Source organism: Oncorhynchus mykiss, chromosome 11 (genome assembly GCF_013265735.2).
Source record: "Oncorhynchus mykiss isolate Arlee chromosome 11, USDA_OmykA_1.1, whole genome shotgun sequence".
NCBI classification, from domain to species: domain Eukaryota; kingdom Metazoa; phylum Chordata; class Actinopteri; order Salmoniformes; family Salmonidae; genus Oncorhynchus; species Oncorhynchus mykiss.
Window position 1 is genome coordinate 77,059,013 of NC_048575.1, and position 23,128 is coordinate 77,082,140.

Below are 23,128 nucleotides of genomic sequence, written 5' to 3' on the forward strand. Positions count from 1 at the left end.
ATGATAGCGGGGTGAACAGGCAGTGGCTCGGGTGGTTGTTGTCCTTGATGGTCTTTATGGCCTTCCTGTGACATTGGGTGGTGTAGGTGTCCTGGAGGGCAGGTAGTTTGCCCCACGGTGATGCGTTGTGCAGACCTCACTACCCTCTGGAAAGCCTTACGTTTGTGGGCGGAGCAGTTGCCGTACCAGGCGGTGATACAGCCGGCATCCACATTTCTTCAGCCTCCTGAGGTTGAAGAGGCGCTGCTGCACCTTCTTCACCACGCTGTCTGTGTGGGTGGACCAATTCAGTTTGTCCGTGATGTGTACGCCGAGGACCTTAAAACTTTCCACCTTCACTACTGTCCCGTCGATGTGGATAGGGGTGTGCTCCCTCTGCTGTTTCCTGAAGTCCACGATCATCTCCTTTGTTTTGTTGACATTGAGTGTGAGGTTATTTTCCTGACACCACACTCTGAGGGCCCTCACCTCCTCCCTGTAGGCCGTCTCGTTGTTGTTGGTAATCAAGCCTACCACTGTAGTGTCGTCTGCAAACTTGGTGATTGAGTTGGAGGCGTGCAGTGAACAGGGAGTACAGGAGAGGGCTGAGAAGACACCCTTGTAGGGCCCCAGTGTTGAGGATCAGCGGGGAGGAGATGTTGTTACCTACCCTCACCACCTGGGGGCGGCCCGTCAGGAAGTCCAGGACCCAGTTGCACAGGGCGGGGTCGAGACCCAGGGTCTTGAGCTTGATGACGAGTTTGGAGGGTACTATGGTGTTAAATGCTGAGCTGTAATCGATGAACAGCATTCATACATAGGTATTCCTCTTGTCCAGATGGGTTAGGGCAGTGTGGTTGCGATTGCGTCGTCGGTGGACCTATTGGGGCGGTAAGAAAATTGGAGTGGGTCTAGGGTAGGGTAGGGTGGAGGTGATATGGTCCTTGACTAGTCTCTCAAAGCACTTCATGATGACGGAAGTGAGTGCTACGGGGCGGTAGTCATTTAGCTCAGTTACCGTAGCTTTCTTGGGTACAGGAACAATGGGGGCCCTCTTGAAGCATGTGGGGACAGTAGACTGGGATAAGGATTGATTGAATATGTCCGTAAACACACCAGCCAGCTGGTCTGCGCATGCTCTGAGGACACGGCTGGGGATGCCGTCTGGGCCTGCAGCCTTGCGAGGGTTAACACGTTTAAATGTTTTACTCACGTCGGCTGCAGTGAAGGAGAGTCCACAGGTTTTGGTAGCGGGCCGTGTCAGTGGCACTGTATTGTCCTCAAAGCGGGCAAAGAAGTTGTTTAGTCTGTCTGGGAGCAAGACATCCTGGTCCGCGATGGGGCTGGTTTTCTTTTTGTAACCCGTGATTGACTGTAGACCTCTTGGGTCTGAGCCGTTGAATTGCGACTCTACTTTGTTTCTATACTGACGCTTAGCTTGTTTTATTGCCTTGCGGAGGGAATAGCTATACTTTTTTGTATTCGGTCATGTTTCCGGTCACCTTGCCCTGATTAAAAGCAGTGGTTCGCTCTTTCAGTTTCGCGCGAATGCTGCCATCAATCCACGGTTTCTGGTTGGGGAATGTTTTAATAGTTGCTGTGGGTACGACATCGCCGATGCACTTGCTAATAAACTCGCTCACCGAATCAGCGTATTCGTCAATGTTGTTTATTAGTTCGTTAAACCTAAAATGCAGTAGTTATTTAGTTAGTTAAACCTAAAATGCAGTAGTTATTTAGTTAGTTGAACCTAAAATGCAGTAGTTATTTAGTTAGTTAAACCTAAAATACAGTAGTTACCACAACAACATTTAAAAATCATAACTTCATAAAGTCAATAAAAACTGTAACTTTGTTTTCTATTGTACATTTTTATTGTAAATTCCCTTTTTTTATTACAAAATATATGCGAAATACATCCGTATTATTGACTACAGAAGTATAATGCTCAGATCAGATCTCCACATTCGCCATTAGAAATGTGGACAAACCAGCAGTCTGTGACTCACACAATCCACCATGAATGGTTTCCCTTTCCCCATTGTTTCTGACCATCCAAAGACAAGGGGTTTGAAACAGCCATTTCTGACCATCCAAATACATGGGGTTTGAAACAGCCGTTTCTGACCATCCAGATACATGGGGTTTGAAACAGAATATAGTGTACATACGTTCGCTTGTTACACAGGAGGCGGCATCCATTTTTCTGAGTGGCAGACATTTGAAGCCAAACCGGTTAGTTGTCTTGCGTGTACAGTCAGTTCCACTTGTTCACACTGTTCTTTTCCACAGTAACAACTCTCTACCCACTCAAGCCAACGTCATAGCTTATTATAGCACCTTCATCTGCATACACACCAGTGTCTCTCGAACCTTTAACAAGTGGTAAATGTCTCTTTACATGTTCTCCCTAGCATTACAAACCGTTTACAACTCAAGTTCTTATAAGAGAAACAGGCTAAAGCTTTGTTTTTAGGGAATTACTTTTTCTAGGTTATGAAGGTTGTATTTGGCAATTAAAACAATTTGCAAGTACATTAATCAAGACGTTTGGGTATACTTTTTCACATTTACAATCTCCAGCTTTCGTTGAATGTCCTTGTTTCTTTGAAGACATTCGCCAATCTATAATTAGAGTTATGTTACAGTACAGAACTCTAGCCTGGGTGCCAGTCCGATTCTGTTCTCTTGCCGACTCCGTATGGAATTGTCATGCTAAACATGTGTGGCTTGGCAATGACAATACAGTAAGACAAGAGCACAAACAGATCTGGGACCAGGCTAACAGAACTCCACACCGTTGTGTCACAGTTCTGCTGTGGCTAAACTCAACTCTTAGTTACCCAGTAAACTGCTTCGGCATTGAACCTTCAACCCAAGCATAATAAACAACAACGCCCGGTGCTAACATGTACATGATGAGTAAGTCTTCATAGTCAACTGCTTTAAAATAAAAAATAAAAAGTTCATTCACGATACAAAAATACTCCAGATAGAGAAAATCTGTCTGATTTCAGACGTTGTGTTTCCACTTTCCAGCACAATGAGGCATGATGATAAGTACACTGATGTTAGAGGAGGAAAACACATTGAATGACCACAGTATGTTTGTTTTTTTTAAAACACAATGAAATAGTGTTAAATATGCAATATGTATCGGTGTTTCTGTCCAGACATGATGCTCCTTGTTCTTGGGTATGTCCAAAATGGCATCCTATTTCCTTTATAGTGTCCTTCTTTTGACTAGAGCCCTATAAATGTGAACAGGGTGCCATTTGGGTCTTAGCCCTGCTATTGTGCTGGGAAGAGAAGTCCTCGGTTCTGTTGGGTTGGTCCCAGGGAAGGGCTCCCTCTCACCTCTCCTCTCTATACCCCAACACCCAGAGAACCATGATGATCCATAACATCTCAAGATGCTTTCTTGGTACAGGCGCCTGAGGTTGTTTCCTGCAGGTTTACCTTGGACCTGTAGAAAATAACGAACACCCACGACATAATAAACGTGACAGAAAGTATTGATAAATTTAAGCTATAGTGCATTCGGAAAGTATTCAGACCCCTTCACTTTCTCCATATTCTGTTACGTTAGTTTGTTTTGTCTTCTTCTAAAATGTATTAAATGAATCTACACACAATACCCCATAATGAGGTTGAGAGGATCTGCAGAGAAGAATAGGAGAAACTCCCCAAATACAGGTGTGCCAAGCTTGTAGCGTCGTACCCAAGAAGACTCAATGCTGTAATCGCTGCCAAAGGTGAGTAAAGGGTCTGAATACTTATGTAAATGTGATTTCAGTTCAGTTTTTTTTATTTTATACATTTGCAAAAGTTTCTATTTATGTTTTTGCATTGTCATTATGGGGTATTGTGTGCAGATTGATGAGGGGAGAAAAAACGATTTAATATGTTTTAGAATAAGGCTGTAACGTAACAAAATGTGGGAAAAGGTCAAGGGGTCAGAATACTTTCCGATTGCCCTGTAGAGGAGATCTGACACACTTTTATCTACTTCCATTTAAACCATCTCCACAGACTTTTCACAAATATTCCACCACTCATCACACTATCCCAAACCCTCACCTGTTGTGGGTCATGTGACTCTTGACGAGGTGCCCGGCGGCGAGGGCAGCCATGAGAGACAGCTCACCGGCCAACACCGTGCCACACACCACCCTGGCCAGCTGTCTGGCGTTCTCCCCAGGGCACTCCTGACTAGCACCTTGCACGCCCAGCATCTACAGGAACACAGTGGGAGTGGAATCACATGAAGACATTGGGGGCAGGCCAACCATCTCACACTCACTGTGTGGAAAGTGATCTTCTGCAGCAGACACAACTATTTACTGATTGGACAGTGATCTTCTGCAGCAGACAACTATTTACTGATTGGACAGTGATCTTCTGCAGCAGACACAACTATTTACTGATTGGACAGTGACCTTCTGCAGCAGACAACTATTTACTGATTGGACAGTGATCTTCTGCAGCAGACAACTATTTACTGATTGGACAGTGATCTTCTGCAGCAGACAACTATTTACTGATTGGACAGTGATCTTCTGCAGCAGACAACTATTTACTGATTGGACAGTAATCTTCTGCAGCAGACAACTATTTACTGATTGGACAGTGATCTTCTGCAGCAGACAACTATTTACTGATTGGACAGTGATCTTCTGCAGCAGACACAACTATTTACTGATTGGACAGTGACCTTCTGCAGCAGACAACTATTTACTGATTGGACAGTGATCTTCTGCAGCAGACAACTATTTACTGATTGGACAGTGATCTTCTGCAGCAGACAACTATTTACTGATTGGACAGTGACCTTCTGCAGCAGACAACTATTTACTGATTGGACAGTGATCTTCTGCAGCAGACACAACTATTTACTGATTGGACAGTGACCTTCTGCAGCAGACAACTATTTACTGATTGGACAGTGATCTTCTGCAGCAGACAACTATTTACTGATTGGACAGTGATCATCTGCAGCAGACAACTATTTACTGATTGGACAGTGATCTTCTGCAGCAGACAACTATTTACTGATTGGACAGTGACCTTCTGCAGCAGACAACTATTTACTGATTGGACAGTGATCTTCTGCAGCAGACAACTATTTACTGATTGGACAGTGATCTTCTGCAGCAGACAACTATTTACTGATTGGACAGTGATCTTCTGCAGCAGACAACTATTTACTGATTGGACAGTGACCTTCTGCAGCAGACAACTATTTACTGATTGGACAGTGATCTTCTGCAGCAGACAACTATTTACTGATTGGACAGTGATCTTCTGCAGCAGACACAACTATTTACTGATTGGACAGTGATCTTCTGCAGCAGACAACTATTTACTGATTGGACAGTGATCTTCTGCAGCAGACAACTATTTACTGATTGGACAGTGACCTTCTGCAGCAGACAACTATTTACTGATTGGACAGTGATCTTCTGCAGCAGACAACTATTTACTGATTGGACAGTGATCTTCTGCAGCAGACAACTATTTACTGATTGGACAGTGATCTTCTGCAGCAGACAACTATTTACTGATTGGACAGTGATCTTCTGCAGCAGACAACTATTTACTGATTGGACAGTGACCTTCTGCAGCAGACAACTATTTACTGATTGGACAGTGATCTTCTGCAGCAGACAACTATTTACTGATTGGACAGTGATCTTCTGCAGCAGACACAACTATTTACTGATTGGACAGTGATCTTCTGCAGCAGACAACTATTTACTGATTGGACAGTGATCTTCTGCAGCAGACAACTATTTACTGATTGGACAGTGACCTTCTGCAGCAGACACCACTATTTACTGATTGGACAGTGATCTTCTGCAGCAGACAACTATTTACTGATTGGACAGTGATCTTCTGCAGCAGACACAACTATTTACTGATTGGACAGTGATCTTCTGCAGCAGACAACTATTTACTGATTGGACAGTGACCTTCTGCAGCAGACACCACTATTTACTGATTGGACAGTGATCTTCTGCAGCAGACACCACTATTTACTGATTGGACAGTGATCTTCTGCAGCAGACACCACTATTTACTGATTGGACAGTGATCTTCTGCAGCAGACAACTATTTACTGATTGGACAGTGATCTTCTGCAGCAGACAACTATTTACTGATTGGACAGTGATCTTCTGCAGCAGACAACTATTTACTGATTGGACAGTGATCTTCTGCAGCAGACACAACTATTTACTGATTGGACAGTGATCTTCTGCAGCAGACACAACTATTTACTGATTGGACAGTGATCTTCTGCAGCAGACAACTATTTACTGATTGGACAGTGATCTTCTGCAGCAGACACCACTATTTACTGTGTGTGTGTGTATTTATGTAGAGCGTTTAATGTTTCACACATTATTCATAGATAACTGTATATTTGCTATGAGGTTATTTTATGGAATGAAAGACTCATGTACACAATACATTAATATTCCAATCTATATAATATTGTAGTCTAGTCTAGATACTGTTGTGTGTGTGTGTTCCTACCTGTAGACAGGCTTGCTGTGGTGCCAGGATGGTTCCTCCTCCGACGGTACCCAGCTCTATGGAGGGCATGGTACAGCTGATGTAGAGGTCTTCTCCTGTAGGCCCTGACGTCTCCATCAGAGTGATGCAGTTACTGCTGCCCACCGTCTGGGCTGGGTCCTAAAGGAGACAGGTGGCTCGGTTAGTGCCCCGACTAAAAGTTTGTTACATTATGGACTTGTTTCCTGGACCCAGATTACACATATTCCTGGATTTAAAAGCATTTATAGGGTAGGTTTCCTGGACCCAGATTTAGCCTCGTCCTAACACATTAAACATAGCTTCTTAGTTCAGGACTAAAAAACTATGTTAATATCTCCATGAACACTATGTGACAAAATACATGTACAATTCTTCCTACTTGAAACATTTATCATCCGATGAAGCTAAACTATCCCCGTTTGAAAAGACAGGTCCTGCTCTTCTCTTACCTGTCCACAGGCAATGTAGATGGCCGCCACTAGGTTGGCTGCGTGGGCATTGTAGCCACCGATGCTTCCAGCCATGGCGGATCCTACTAGGTTCTTGTTAATGTTGACATCTACCAGGGCTTCAGTGCTGGTCTTCAACACCTGGTAGATAGACAGGGAAAATACACTCAAGACATAGAAACACAAAGCATAGATCGTCTCGGACATAGAAATATGGTGCATAGATCGGCTCAGACATAGACACATGGTGCATAGATCGGCTCAGACATAGACACATGGTGCATAGATCGGCTCGGACATAGACACATGGTGCATAGATCGGCTCGGACATAGACACATGGTGCATAGATCGGCTCGGACATAGACACATGGTGCATAGATCGGCTCGGACATAGAAATATGGTGCATGGACATGGGTCAAATACATAATGTTAAATATTTGAGCTTTGTTTGATGCAGTTTGACTGGTTCAACAGAACCAATGGAATTGCCCATAGAGTGCAAACCCTTAGCTAAATTAAGCACACCTCAAATACTTTCAATACGACATATGTACTTGACCTAGGTCTGGAATGACGATCAATACGACATATGTACTTGACCTAGGTCTGGAATGACGATCAATACGACATATGTACTTGACCTAGGTCTGGAATGACGATCAATATGACATATGTACTTGACCTAGGTCTGGAATGACGATCAATATGACATATGTACTTGACCTAGGTCTGGAATGACGATCAATACGACATATGTACTTGACCTAGGTCTGGAATGACGATCAATACGACATATGTACTTGACCTAGGTCTGGAATGACGATCAATACGACATATGTACTTGACCTAGGTCTGGAATGACGATCAATACGACATATGTACTTGACCTAGGTCTGGAATGACGATCAATACGACATATGTACTTGACCTAGGTCTGGAATGATGATCAATATGACATATGTACTTGACCTAGGTCTGGAATGACGATCAATACGACATATGTACTTGACCTAGGTCTGGAATGATGATCAATATGACATATGTACTTGACCTAGGTCTGGAATGACGATCAATACGACATATGTACTTGACCTAGGTCTGGAATGATGATCAATACGACATATGTACTTGACCTAGGTCTGGAATGACGATCAATACGACATATGTACTTGACCTAGGTCTGGAATGACGATCAATACGACATATGTACTTGACCTAGGTCTGGAATGACGATCAATACGACATATGTACTTGACCTAGGTCTGGAATGACGATCAATACGACATATGTACTTGACCTAGGTCTGGAATGACGATCAATACGACATATGTACTTGACCTAGGTCTGGAATGACGATCAATACGACATATGTACTTGACCTAGGTCTGGAATGACGATCAATACGACATATGTACTTGACCTAGGTCTGGAATGACGATCAATACGACATATGTACTTGACCTAGGTCTGGAATGACGATCAATACGACATATGTACTTGACCTAGGTCTGGAATGACGATCAATACGACATATGTACTTGACCTAGGTCTGGAATGACGATCAATACGACATATGTACTTGACCTAGGTCTGGAATGACAATCAATACGACATATGTACTTGACCTAGGTCTGGAATGACAATCAATACGACATATGTACTTGACCTAGGTCTGGAATGACGATCAATACGACATATGTACTTGACCTAGGTCTGGAATGATGATCAATATGACATATGTACTTGACCTAGGTCTGGAATGACAATCAATACGACATATGTACTTGACCTAGGTCTGGAATGACGATCAATATGACATATGTACTTGACCTAGGTCTGGAATGACGATCAATACGACATATGTACTTGACCTAGGTCTGGAATGACGATCAATATGACATATGTACTTGACCTAGGTCTGGAATGACGATCAATACGACATATGTACTTGACCTAGGTCTGGAATGACGATCAATACGACATATGTACTTGACCTAGGTCTGGAATGACGATCAATACGACATATGTACTTGACCTAGGTCTGGAATGACGATCAATACGACATTTTGAATGAAAAAAAAACCAAAACAAACAGAAGATACTAAGCTTCAACTGTATAAAGTGGTGTACCTCTCTGACCACTTTAGCTGGGATGGTGGCCTCGCACACAGCAGACTTTCCCCGACCCTCGATCCAGTTGATGGCTGCAGGCTTCTTGTCGGTGCAGTAGTTCCCACTGACTGCCAGAACCACCAGCTCAGGGTACTGCTCCTGTAACCTGGCCAGAGCCTGCTCTGTTCCCTGACGAGATAGACACACAATGCTGGTTACACCCAGAGCAACACACGCACAGGACACACACACACACACAACATATACAGAGCAACACACACACACAGGACATATATAGAGCAACACACACACACACACACACACACACACACAACATATACAGAGCAACACACACACACAGGACATATACAGAGCAACACACACACACACACACACACACACACACACACACACACACACAAACAGAGACACACACACACAGGACATATACAGAACAACACACACCGGGAGACAATAACCAGCTAATTAACATGACACATGATAGTCACACACATCACATGATAGTCACACACATTACATGATAGTCACACACATTACATGTCTAACACACACATTCGCTCGCAGTACGCACGCACACACACCTTAGAGATCATGTTCATTCCCATGGCGTCTCCTGTTCTGGACTGGAAACGGATGTAAAGGTTTCTACCAGCGAGACCAATCATGAGCTTCTGCAGACGAGCAAACCTGGAAACACAACCAAAAGACGAGGCCATCAGTCTTCTCTCTTCACAACTGTTTTCAAATGTTGACCATAGAAATAGAACATATAGAGTGGACCGATCTATAAAATAATTATGTTCCTGTCATATATATATTTCTATATAACAGACTTCACCCACATTCTACCATATCACCTCCACCCTACCTGACACCCTAGACCCACCCCAATTTGCTTACCGCCCAAATAGGTCTACAGACGATGCAATCTCAACCACACTGCACACTGCCCTAACCCATCTGGACAAGAGGAATACCTATGTGAGAATGCTGTTCATCGACTACAGCTCGGCATTCAACACCATAGTACCCTCCAAGCTCGTCATCAAGCTCGAGACCCTGGGTCTCGACCCCGCCCTGTGCAACTGGGTACTGGACTTCCTGACGGGCCGCCCCCAGGTGGTGAGGGTAGGCAACAACATCTCCTCCCCGCTGATCCTCAACACTGGGGCCCCACAAGGTTGCGTTCTGAGCCCTCTCCTGTACTCCCTGTTCACCCACGACTGCGTGGCCACGCACGCCTCCAACTCAATCATCAAGTTTGCGGACGACACAACAGTGGTAGGCTTGATTACCAACAACGATGAGACGGCCTACAGGGAGGAGGTGAGGGCCCTCGGAGTGTGGTGTCAGGAAAACAACCTCACACTCAACGTCAACAAAACTAAGGAGATGATTGTGGACTTCAGGAAACAGCAGAGGGAACACCCCCCTATCCACATCGATGGAACAGTAGTGGAGAGGGTAGCAAGTTTTAAGTTCCTCGGCATACACATCACAGACAAACTGAATTGGTCCACTCACACAGACAGCATCGTGAAGAAGGCGCAGCAGCGCCTCTTCAACCTCAGGAGGCTGAAGAAATTCGGCTTGTCACCAAAAGCACTCACAAACTTCTACAGATGCACAATCGAGAGCATCCTGGCGGGCTGTATCACCGCCTGGTATGGCAACTGCACCGCCCTCAACCGTAAGGCTCTCCAGAGGGTAGTGAGGTCTGCACAACGCATCACCGGGGGCAAACTACCTGCCCTCCAGGACACCTACACCACCCGATGTCACAGGAAGGCCATAAAGATCATCAAGGACATCAACCACCCGAGCCACTGCCTGTTCACCCCGCTATCATCCAGAAGGCGAGGTCAGTACAGGTGCATCAAAGCTGGGACCGAGAGACTGAAAAACAGCTTCTATCTCAAGGCCATCAGACTGTTAAACAGCCACCACTAACACTGAGTGGCTGCTGCCAACACACTGACACTGACTCAACTCCAGCCACTTTAATAATGGGAATTGATGGGGCATGATGTAAATATATCACTAGCCACTTTAAACAATGCTACCTTATATAAATGTTACTTACCCTACATTATTCATCTCATATGCATACGTATATACTGTACTCTATATCATCGACGGTATCCTTATGTAATACATGTATCACTAGCCACTTTATACTATACTATGCCACTTTGTTTACATACTCATCTCATTTGTACATACTGTACCCGATACCATCTACTGTATCTTGCCTATGCTGCTCTGTACCATCACTCATTCATATATCCTTATGTACATATTCTTTTTCCCCTTACACTGTGTACAAGACAGTAGTTTTGGAATTGTTAGTTAGATTACTTGTTATTACTGCATTGTCGGAACTAGAAGCACAAGCATTTCGCTACACTCGCATTAACATCTGCTAACCATGTGTATGTGACAAATAAAATTTGATTTGATTTGATTTCTATAGAACAGACTACACCCACATTCTATAGAACAGACTACACCCACATTCTATGTAACAGACTCCACCCACATTCTATATAACAGACTCCACCCACATTCTATATAACAGACTCCATCTGCATTCTATATAATAGACTCCACCTACATTCTATAGAACAGACTCCACCCACATTCTATATAACAGACTCCATCTACATTCTATAGAACAGACTCCACCCACATTCTATATAACAGACTCCACCCACATTCTATATAATAGACTCCACCTACATTCTATATAACAGACTCCATCTGCATTCTATATAATAGACTCCATCTACATTCTATATAACAGACTCCATCTACATTCTATAGAACAGACTCCACCCACATTCTATATAACAGACTCCACCTACATTCTATAGAACAGACTCCACCTACATTCTATTTCTATAACTGAGACTATAACTGAGGCACTCCTACTCAATATCCCCTAAATCTAAAGTATATTTTATTCCAGACAGTTTGACCTCTGACCTGCTGGTGTGGTCGAAGGCGTCCTTGATGGCCTGGAATCCGTCGGTGCTCTCCAGCCAGCCCTTGACCTCTGCAGCCAGGCAGGCCGACGGGCACCTAATCACAGGACCCCGGGTCATCCCGTCCGCCAGGATACGACTGCTGGCACCGCCACCCAACTGGGGGAGAGGAGAGGGGGCAAAGGTTAAGGAAAGGTCAGGGTGGTCATAGAATGGATACAGCTACTTCACTGAATTGTTCCTAGTAGTACTGTTTAATATATACTTCCATATGTAGTTACTGGTATACAGTACAGTGATTCTACCATTGTCTAATGCAGTATGCTGTATTACAGTATATAACACTGTAACTTACGGAGATAGCACGACAGCCCCGGTTGGTGCTAGCCACCAGGCAGCCTTCTGTGGTCGCCATGGGGACCTGGAACTGCTTCCCATCGAGGTGAAGAGGCCCGGCCACGCCTACCGGTATGGGCATGTATCCAATCACATTCTCACAGCAGGTCCCCATCACCTGGCAACCAAAACATCAACAAAGATTGTTTTTCAGTTTCCATCAACCACAGAGGTGGTTATGCAAATAAAAACAAAGAACTGAATTACTGTTTTGTGCATCAAGCATTGATGTTTTAATGCCCTTTGGGAGGACATTCTGTATCAATCACACAACAACTTCAACCAAAAGCCTAGAAATCCTCACCTTAGAGTAGTCGTAGTCTAGGTAGGGCAGAGAGGAGAGGGCGGAGGAGTTGGGGAGCTTGGAGGAGATCATGTGTCTACGGATGGATACCCCTCTCTCTGGTCTCTCCATCATGGCCTCCAGCTTGTAGGAAGGGATGTGTTTAGAGTTGACCAGAACCACCACCTCATCATCGCTCAGGAATCGGGCTCCCATCTGTGGAGGATGCACAGAGACTTTGTCAACTCAAAACACACATTCTGTGTACAGCAGTGTGCAATGAAACCCAATGAAATGCATGTGTAAAGCACTTTTCAAACAGTCTCGAGTATTACACAATGCAATGGATCTTGGTGATAAGAAATGTATGTAATAACATTGAAATATCACAATTATTCATAAACCCAGGCTAAGTGTCGAGGTAGTCTTTCTGCAAACATTTAAAGTTACAGTACATGTAACCTCTCGTGGACAGATTCACATGAAAAGTGACAACTTTTTTAAACTTCTGGGTAACAAACATTACAGCACATGTAGCTAAAGTCACCTGATCTACCTGTGACCTATCGTCTGACGGTCACCTGATCTACCTGTGACCTATCATCTGATGGTCACCTGATCTACCTGTGACCTATCGTCTGACGGCACCTGATCTACCTGTGACCTATCATCTGACGGTCACCTGATCTACCTGTGACCCATCGTCTGACGGTCACCTGATCTACCTGTGACCTATCATCTGATGGTCACCTGATCTACCTGTGACCCATCGTCTGACGGTCACCTGATCTACCTCTGATAGATGTGGTAAAGAGGTCCAAAACAATGGAAATGCCATGGAAACAAGTGGGCTAAAGATACTGTGTGGGAAACATCCCAAATCTCCTCATTGCCCCCCACAACTTTAAAATAGGAGGACGGGCTCATTGTAATGGCTGTAAAGGAACTTGGCCTCTATGTTCTCTCCCCACGAGCCTCCACTGGGTCACAGGTAGATCAGGTGACGATCAGACGATGGATTCACTGAATGTCCGTCCTCTATTACTGTCCTGCTCTAATAGGTTCAGCCTAAGTGAATGAGTAAAGTGAGTTAAGCTCATTAGGGATATAGTTAAACCCATAGACCGTAGCAAGGGGTTATTACTGCACCGACATACAATACTCCTACAGGTCCACACCATGGAAACAGTCGTTGGATTGACATTGTGAAACAGGGGATCAGTTCTGCATTTCATTACATTACATTTTAGTCCATCTTATCCAGAGTGACTTATCGTATGTAATACAGTCCATTCTGCACTGTAATTGACCATAGCCCTGGTTGTAAACGGTGTGTGAGTGTGCATGTGGAGCTATGTAAGTGTGCATCCCTCCATACCTCAGGGTTTTTCAGGATGGTCAGGCACTCCTCCAATGGTCTGGGGTCTGAGGGTAGGCTGGGCTGAGAGGGTTCTGCTCTGGGGCACTCAGCCTGGCTCTCCCTCTCCTCTTCCATAGAGCCCAGACGGAAGGTGGGCTGGGGTTCGGTGGTCGGGGCAGGCAGCGGCCGGATCACCTCGGCTAGGGTGGGGAGGAGGAGAGAGAGGGGAGGAGGAGGGAGAAGGGAGGAGAGAGAGGGGAGGAGGGGGAAAGAGGGACGGAAAGGAACGATAATTAAGTTAACCAACGAGTTCAGAGCAAAGCCCCAGAGGCTGAGAGAGTTGCACCTTGTTGAGATCTATTCTAGAGCTAGACAGCACCGTAAGGAATGTATTGACGCAGTGGAACTCGACCAGAACAATGGAAATGTCATGGAAACGGCTGGGGGAAAGATCCTGAATCTCCTCATTGCACTCCAGCAGAATAAGCCTACTTTTAGGCTACTGTTTCTATGTGTATTTCACACAATGTTGAGGTTGAAACCGGAGTATAATGTTTGTATAGATGTCAACCCCAATACATGTTCATGTTATCGTCCCCAATCAACTGCATTAGTTAAAAAGGACTGACTACCTCCATCTATTTCTGTATGTTAGCAACGCTACCAGCTAATACGACTGCATTTCTCACAGTCCTTTCCAGACCACCATAACACCACTGTACAACACGTCTTGTTCCTCCCTGCCGTACCTCTCTCCTCCTTGGTGGCCTCAGCCAGGGCGGGGGGTGTGGGGGTGGCGGTCCTGAGGGGGGACCTGGGGGGGTGGGGGGGGGCAACCTCCTTCCTGCAGCACTGGTCTGCGCTCCAGCGGGGGGCACGGTCGGGCCCTTGGGACAGGGGGCTCTTCAGAGACAGGGTGGACTCCAGCTCGACTTGTTCAAAGAAGATGTACTTGACGGCCAGCAGCAGGGCCAGACCCAGACAGATCACCTGCTCTATGTCCATGCTGACCAACCTGGGGACACAACGGACGGAGAACGACAATAAAACAACAGATGAAATAACAGAAGAGAATATGGATTGTACTTTAATAAAATGTCACATATGTTTATATTTCACTGGTGAGACTGGATTGGTCGAGTCACAGTCCAGGGGTGGAATCAATTCCATTTCAACTTCGTCAGTTCCAGAAGCAAATTAGAATTCCAGGTAGAACTCACCTTGACATGTAGAACTGCCAGAGGGGTCTCTCGGGGTCGATCCTCTTGGGTAAATGGTTGTCCAGGGACATGGAGCTCACCTGGGAGACGTCCAGGTTGGAGTTGAGGGAGAGAGGGTCGGCGATCCAACGGCTGTGGGCGTGCACCATTACCAGGCCCAGAGACTGGAGAGCAAACAGCAACGTTAAAACACACACACACACACACACACACCACAACACACACACACACACACCACAACACACACACACCACAACACACACACACCATATACACACACACACCACAACACACGCACACACACCGGTGTAGTCTTACCATGATCATCTTGACTCTCTGGGTGACAGGGTTGGGCTTGTGATCCTCCTCTTCCTCCATCACGCGGGAGAAGTGGCTCAGCTGCCAGATGGGGTGACCCTCCTGACTCTCCCTGGACAGCTGAAGAGAGAACACACACAGATCAGAATATACACACACACACACACACACACACACACACACACACAACCTGTCATAGGCACTGAGACTGTCTCAGTGTTGCTTAAAGGCATTTAGTGTTTGTCTCATTTAAAGGCATTTAGTGTTTGTCTCATTTAAAGGCATTTAGTGTCTGTCTCATCATGTTGCTTAAAGGCATTTAGTCTAGATTTCTCCTCATGCTATGGCTCTCCTCTCCTTACACATCTACATCTCTCGTTTTACACCTATTTCATTTGACGCGTGTGTGTGGATGTGTGTGTGTGTGTGTGTGTTAGTGGATGTGTGTGGGTGAGTGTGTGTGGACGTGTGTGAATGTGTGTGTTTGTGGATGTGTGGATGTGTGTGTTTGTGGATGTGTGTGGGTGTGTGTGTGTGTGTGTTTGTGGATGTGTGTGGGTGTGGATGTGTGTGAATGTGTGTGTTTGTGGATGTGTGTGTGTGTGTTTGTGGATGTGTGTGGGTGTGTGTGTGTGGATGTGTGTGAATGTGTTTGTGGATGTGTGTGTGTGTGTGTGTTTGTGGATGTGTGTTTGTGGATGTGTGTGGGTGTGTGTTTGTGGATGTGTGTGTGTGTGTGTGTGTTTGTGGATGCGTGTGTGTCTGGGTTTAGATATGTGTGTGTGTGTGTGTCTGTGGATGTGTGTGTGTGTCTGTGGATGTGTGTGTGTGTGTGTGTGTGTGTTAACCCTTACCTCTAAGACCAGGGAGACGCAGGCAGGGAAGAACGTCATGAAGACAAAGTAGTTGGCCAGGACAGACATGCAGCCAAAACAACACATGATCTCCAACTGTCGTACACCTGGAAGATCAATCAGTCCATCAACCAATCAAACCTGGAATACTGCATCCAAAATAATATCATATTCCCTGTACAGCCAACTCTGGTCTAAATTACTTATAATTATATATGTGGACTCTGGTGCTCCATGCTCCCTTCCATACCTGACATGGTGCCCACCCCGATCACCAGGCATTCCACCAGAGCATCCAGAGTGAAGGTGGGCCCCAGGACGGCCATGCCGCGGGCGATGTTGTCGCGCACCTCGTCCTGTTACACAGGTGATCAATCAATTAATACATTTATCAAAACGTATTTAAGGAAACCTTTTTAAAGCCTTTTCAACACGGGCCACTACTACAGAGTGTCCGCTATCACAGAAACACAACGTGTTGAAAAAGCCTATAACAGCTGTATAATAACAGAATAACGTGCTGTGAAGCCTATAACAGCTGTATAATAACAGAATAACGTGCTGTGTATTACTACTGATGTGTTCCCACGGGAGTATGACGCGACACGTACCTGTGAGTTAGAGCTGAGTGCGTACTTGGCGAGAGCGCATGCCTTGGAGAGGTCGATCAGAAGCAGGAAGAAAGGTAAGGCCTCGCTGGAGAACAACATGGACGACAGTGTGTGTGAGACTCAAACGTTTTCTGAAGAGCTACAGTGGTACTGAACTGGAGAACAACATGGACGACAGTGTGTGTGAGACTCAAACGTTTTCTGAAGAGCTACAGTGGTACTGAACTGGAGAACAACATGGACGACAGTATGTGTGAGACTCAAACGTTTTCTGAAGAGCTACAGTGGTACTGAACTGGAGAACAACATGGACGACAGTATGTGTGAGACTCAAACGTTTTCTGAAGAGCTACAGTGGTACTGAACTGGAGAACAACATGGACGACAGTGTGTGTGAGACTCAAACGTTTTCTGAAGAGCTACAGTGGTACTGAACTGGAGAACAACATGGACGACAGTGTGTGTGAGACTCAAACGTTTTCTGAAGAGCTACAGTGGTACTGAACTGGAGAACAACATGGACGACAGTATGTGTGAGACTCAAACGTTTTCTGAAGAGCTACAGTGGTACTGAACTGGAGAACAACATGGACGACAGTGTGTGTGAGACTCAAACGTTTTCTGAAGAGCTACAGTGGTACTGAACTGGAGAACAACATGGACGACAGTGTGTGTGAGACTCAAACGTTTTCTGAAGAGCTACAGTGGTACTGAACTGGAGAACAACATGGACGACAGCGTGTGTGAGACTCAAACGTTTTCTGAAGAGCTACAGTGGTACTGAACTGGAGAACAACATGGACGACAGTGTGTGTGAGACTCAAACGTTTTCTGAAGAGCTACAGTGGTACTGAACTGGAGCACAACAGTAGACGTCAACAGGAAACCCTCTCTCTGTCTCTCCTCTATAGTAATTAGACCTCTTGGTGATATTACAGTAGGCCAACTAATCCAAATACTTAAGAGGAAAATTGAGGCTCAGAGTGTATTAACATATCTTATAACATAAACCATTTATCAGATGTGTTTTTATCCAACGCGACTCACACTGCTGTGTTCATACATTCACAGAAAACCAGTATGTAGCCTACTGCAACCGTGTCGAAACCCGGAGCAATGTGTGCATGCTTGGGAACAGTCAACATAGGACATCAATATTGACAGAAACATTGTGTTTTTGTACTGTTCTCTTGGGTTTACATACTTGAGGCCAGTGAGTTCTTTATCCAGGAAGTGAATCACGACAGTACTGAATACGAAGCTGGAGAATATGGTGAATAGTCCAGCGATGCCTAAAAACAAAGATGATATATGGTAAGAAGTGCAACTGGTTAGATTTAAATTGACAGTATATATTTAAGTAATAAGGCCTGAGGGGGTGTGTCACACTCTGCAACGCGGAGTGCCTGGACACAGGCCTTAGCCGTGATATATTGGCCACATACCACAAACCCCCGAGTTGCCTAATTGCTATTATAAACAGGTTACCATTGTAATTAGAACAGTAAACAAGTCGTTTTGTGTCATACCTGTGGTATATTGTCTCATATAACACGGCTTTCAGCCAGTCAGCATCTAGGGCTTGAACGACCGGTTTATAATGCTGTATATTTAACTGAATATTGCTTGCCCTGAATGACGACGCTTGCCTAGAATATATTTTGATATTGTAATATATTTCACTTTAGATTAACACGCTACATTTACATTACTTTAAAGTGTAAGTGTAAAGTTCACAGGACATAGTATTTACAGTCTCTTTACAGAATATTTACAGTCTCTTTACAGAATATTTACAGTCTCTTTACAGAATATTTACAGTATCTTTACAGAATATTTACAGTACAAACAAATGCTCACCAAGAATATATTTTATGTCACTTACAAGATTCATTTGACTGTGTATTTTACAGTATATTTACAGGATTTTTTTTACAGTAAATGCTCACCAAGAATATATTTGGAACCTAGTTGCCGTAGATTCTGGAACTGGAAGTAGATGTACACGATGGCTATGCACCGTGTGATGGTCAGAATGATGATGTCACTGCTTAGAACCAGCTGGAAGCGAGGCAGAGACAACATAATCAATGAAGTAAGTTCATCATAAAAGTCCCTAAAGGAAACGATGATGATTAACTGAAGGAACTAAAAGTACAATGAACAGAAAGTTGGCCTAACTACTATGTGTTGTAAAATAGACAAGTTGATGGACGTGTAAAACGTGTGACCCATGAAAAATGCACTTTAAATAAAAGGTATTTGACTCAAGTTAAAATGGTTTTCTCATGTACCGTGAACAAGCTACCTTTTGTTAGGTGTCCTACTTGTACTCAATGACGAGTAGTGTGTACGTACCCTCCAAACCATATATGGTAACCCGGTGAAAGTGTACACTACAGTATAGGTCCCTAGGCTAGGTTGCTAGGAGCCCTTGTAGCCGCGATAGTTCTTACAAGCTCTAGTCTAAGACTGTCCCGATACGGTGCCGAGACGACAAAGGCCTTCACTCCTCCTCCCAACCCTTTACCCCTCTATGCCTCAACCCTTTTAAATCCATCCTTCCTAACCCTGTACCGCACTTCTTACATAAGTCTATGGCTCTATGGGGCGGCAGGTAGCCTATCGGTTAAAAGCGATTCAGACAGTAACTGAAAGGTTGCTGGTTAGAATGCTCGAGCTGGCAAGGTGGAAAAATCTGCCGCTCTGCCCTTGAGCAAGGCAGTTAACCCCAAACAACAACTGCCGATGATGTTGATTAATGCAGCCCCCCCCCCTCTCTGATTCAGAGGGGTTGGGTTAAATGTGGAAGACACACCTCTCTGATTCAGAGGGGTTGGGTTAAATGTGGAAGACACACCTCTCTGATTCAGAGGGGTTGGGTTAAATGTGGAAGACACACCTCTCTGATTCAGAGGGGTTGGGTTAAATGTGGAAGACACACCTCTCTGATTCAGAGGGGTTGGGTTAAATGTGGAAGACACACCTCTCTGATTCAGAGGGGTTGGGTTAAATGTGGAAGACACACCTCTCTGATTCAGAGGGGTTGGGTTAAATGTGGAAGACACACCTCTCTGATTCAGAGGGGTTGGGTTAAATGTGGAAGACACACCTCTCTGATTCAGAGGGGTTGGGTTAAATGTGGAAGACACACCTCTCTGATTCAGAGGGGTTGGGTTAAATGTGGAAGACACATTTTGGTTGAATACATTTGGTTTTTGAAATTGACTAGGTATCCCCTCCAGCACAGTACTGTCCATCCATCCGGGTTCCGTACCTCCTCCATTTTGGGGCAGTCGTAGTTCCAGCCGCAGATCTGGGCGTTGCCAGTGAACATGTTCATGGACATCATGCAGATGGTGAGGGTGACAGTGCCTACGATCACCTCCCAGGGGTGGGAGGCCACCAGCATGCCGTGCATACGGAACAGACCAGTCAGCATGGTGGGGCTGGGGTTGGGGAACGGTGAATGTGCTTTAGAAAAAGACAAAAAGAAAGACTGAAGCTCCAACTCTGACAGAGGCAACAGAGAGTGGCATCCTAGAAGAGAAGAGCAGTATTTTGTTTTGTGGCAACCTATGTATGAGATCAAATACTATCAGTACTAAAGCTTAGTGTCGAAATGTGTAAAGTTCCTGAGAGGATAGAAACACCAACAGCAATGTTGACAAATGACCAGAAAAACAGCTAGTATTTTTTGAATTTTGGAGCGCAGTGTCCCTTCAACTTTATAGGGTAGTCATCTATTAGTTGGCCTGATGTGCTCTTTCATCTTTGTACTGGGGTGACGATGACAAAGCCAACAGAGGAGGAAGACTTCCTGGAAGGTAGAGAGTAGAGTAACCCATATAGAAACACTGACTCAAACCAGGGTGGAGACCAGACCGAGCCCATTTGTCAAAATCACAAAACTGTGGTACTTTCCAAGTTCCCAATCCGTCTACTCATGAACAAGACATTTAGTAAGTCAAATACAGTAGCCTATATTAGCTAATTATTATTAGCCTTTATTGGTCCTAGAATAATAGACTGTATCTGATGTAGTATCTCAATCACACACACTGACTGGATAGATTGGACATTTGTTCACGAAAAAAAACATCAGCTGAGTTTCAGTCACTCTATTTACTATACCAAATATTCTCATATATACCGAAACCTTTCTTTACAATTTGTGTAGTGTACTATACACTGCCTATATACCTATAGGGTACTGACTGTATGGTGTCATGATGCATAGGATAGGATAGGACAGGGATTAAGTTATCTACACTTTCTGATGATGCAAGAGGAATTTAGGAAATACTTTTCCATCTTTAAATTCAGTTTAAAAAAATAGGCAATTCTCCGGAAGCTATGACTGAACAATATGTTGAAGTTCAAAGCAGAAAAATGACAAATTAAACCTTTACGCATATAAAACAGTATCACAACCTTGATCAACACGTTTATAAAACACAGCATTAACCAAAATAAACAGATTATTATAATGTATAATAAGGTTTACAGCAAGTTTCACCAGAGTGACTTATGACGTTGACTGAACGAGTCAGCGGCAGGCACACCTTAGACACCGGCTGGCAGCATCAACCAATAAGAAAGGGACGCTAATGGCCTCATCATAGGCATCATCATGGATGCAACTCAAACATCATCCGACCATGACAGCGCGATAACAGTCGCTGTCTATCATCACTGACTAAAAATGCAAGAAACACCAGCCACAGCAAATACAGTAGGCTATACGGAAACGGCTCTGTCTACTGTAGTTATACTATAGTATAGTCTGGGCTATACGGAGACGGCTCTGTCTACTGTAGTTATACTATAGTATAGTCTGGGCTATACGGAGACGGCTCTGTCTACTGTAGTTATACTATAGTATAGTCTGGGCTACAAGGAGACGACTCTATCTATCCTACAAAAAACTGTATCAGATTCGGTACTAGATCGAGCGTTCTAAAGAGATGTGCGCGCGCTGCTACAAATGCAAGATAACGCAGAGAACAACCTCAACCATCTGAATGTTGTAGTCGGTGCATGCATTTTCTGACCAACAAACCATGTATTGCAAAACATATTGTAGGATTAGTAATAGCGGCGTCTGATACCGGTAATACCGGTGGTAGGTTTTTAACATATTAGTTACATAATGTCTCTACTGCTAATAGAGAGGAAGATGGCAGCCATATCTATGTCACTGACTGCCTGTGTGTGCAATCCCAGAATTTGCAAAACAACCCTTAGAAATAGGTGCGAAAAAAATTATCCTGTGAAAATATTGGGCACAAGTCCACACAGGTGTAAATATCAAGCAGGTTCAATAGGATCGGAGACTGCTTACCTGTGTCAAAAAGTCTCAAAGACAGCTAAATGGATGCAGTTAAAAGCCAGTCAACCCTCGCTTAAAACCGATCGTCCTTGCTTTAAATCCCAGTTTCTGTCTGAAGATTAATTTGAGCCCGAGTACAGATTAGCCTATACAGTGTGCATATTTTTATTGATACAATAAATAATGTACATGCACACAAGCTCCCAAATGGTCGTGCTCGCTTGAGAGACAGCTTTCGGGCTGAGACAACAGGGAGCAGGCTTCCTACTGTATGAGCGTGGAGAGATGGCATGGGAATGCGTCATCCGATACATTAGCCAATCGAATCGGAGATTTGCTCCGCGAGCGCTTTGGGCACGCCTCGTTTCCAAGGCGACGGTCCGTAGGGGCGTGTTCAGAGGGGGGACGCGTGATCTCACCACTGGCGCTCGGGCCAATTTCTGCGAGGAATAGGAAACAGGCAGTGGCTACAGGCGGTGCGATTCAGCATCATTGGACGTTCCATTTGAATTGGTGTGGCATTTTGATTTCAAACGTGATGCAAAGAAAGAGCACACGTTTTTCGTTTAAAGTTAATCATTAAAATTAGTCGTTTTAATTACTTTGAAGAATTTTTTTATTTGAAAATGTCAAGGTCAAAACTGTGTAA

The 23,128-nt window shown here is 44.5% G+C and overlaps 1 protein-coding gene across 2 annotated transcripts; it reads right to left on the reverse strand.

Moving 5' to 3' along the window:
• Nucleotides 1-1,830: 1,830 nt before the first annotated feature.
• Nucleotides 1,831-22,753, reverse strand: hmgcra (3-hydroxy-3-methylglutaryl-CoA reductase a). Of its 2 annotated transcripts, XM_036936405.1 has the most exons (20): nt 22,492-22,753; nt 20,425-20,621; nt 19,097-19,208; nt 18,352-18,439; nt 17,148-17,232; nt 16,787-16,892; nt 16,537-16,643; nt 15,683-15,802; nt 15,365-15,528; nt 14,894-15,159; nt 14,163-14,344; nt 12,806-13,000; nt 12,461-12,619; nt 12,107-12,264; nt 9,703-9,808; nt 9,119-9,289; nt 6,987-7,127; nt 6,517-6,675; nt 4,060-4,214; nt 3,388-3,445 (listed from the first exon to the last, which is right to left on the reverse strand). In XM_036936405.1, the coding sequence occupies exons 2-20, from the start codon at nt 20,587-20,589 to the stop codon at nt 3,388-3,390; spliced, it is 2,697 nt and encodes an 898-aa protein (XP_036792300.1). In that variant the 5' UTR covers nt 20,590-20,621; nt 22,492-22,753. The 2 variants fall into 2 exon arrangements, with proteins under 2 accessions (XP_036792301.1, XP_036792300.1); XM_036936406.1 differs by lacking the exon at nt 22,492-22,753 and having other exon boundaries at nt 1,831-3,445; nt 20,425-20,589.
• Between the last annotated feature and the right edge of the window lie 375 nt (nt 22,754-23,128).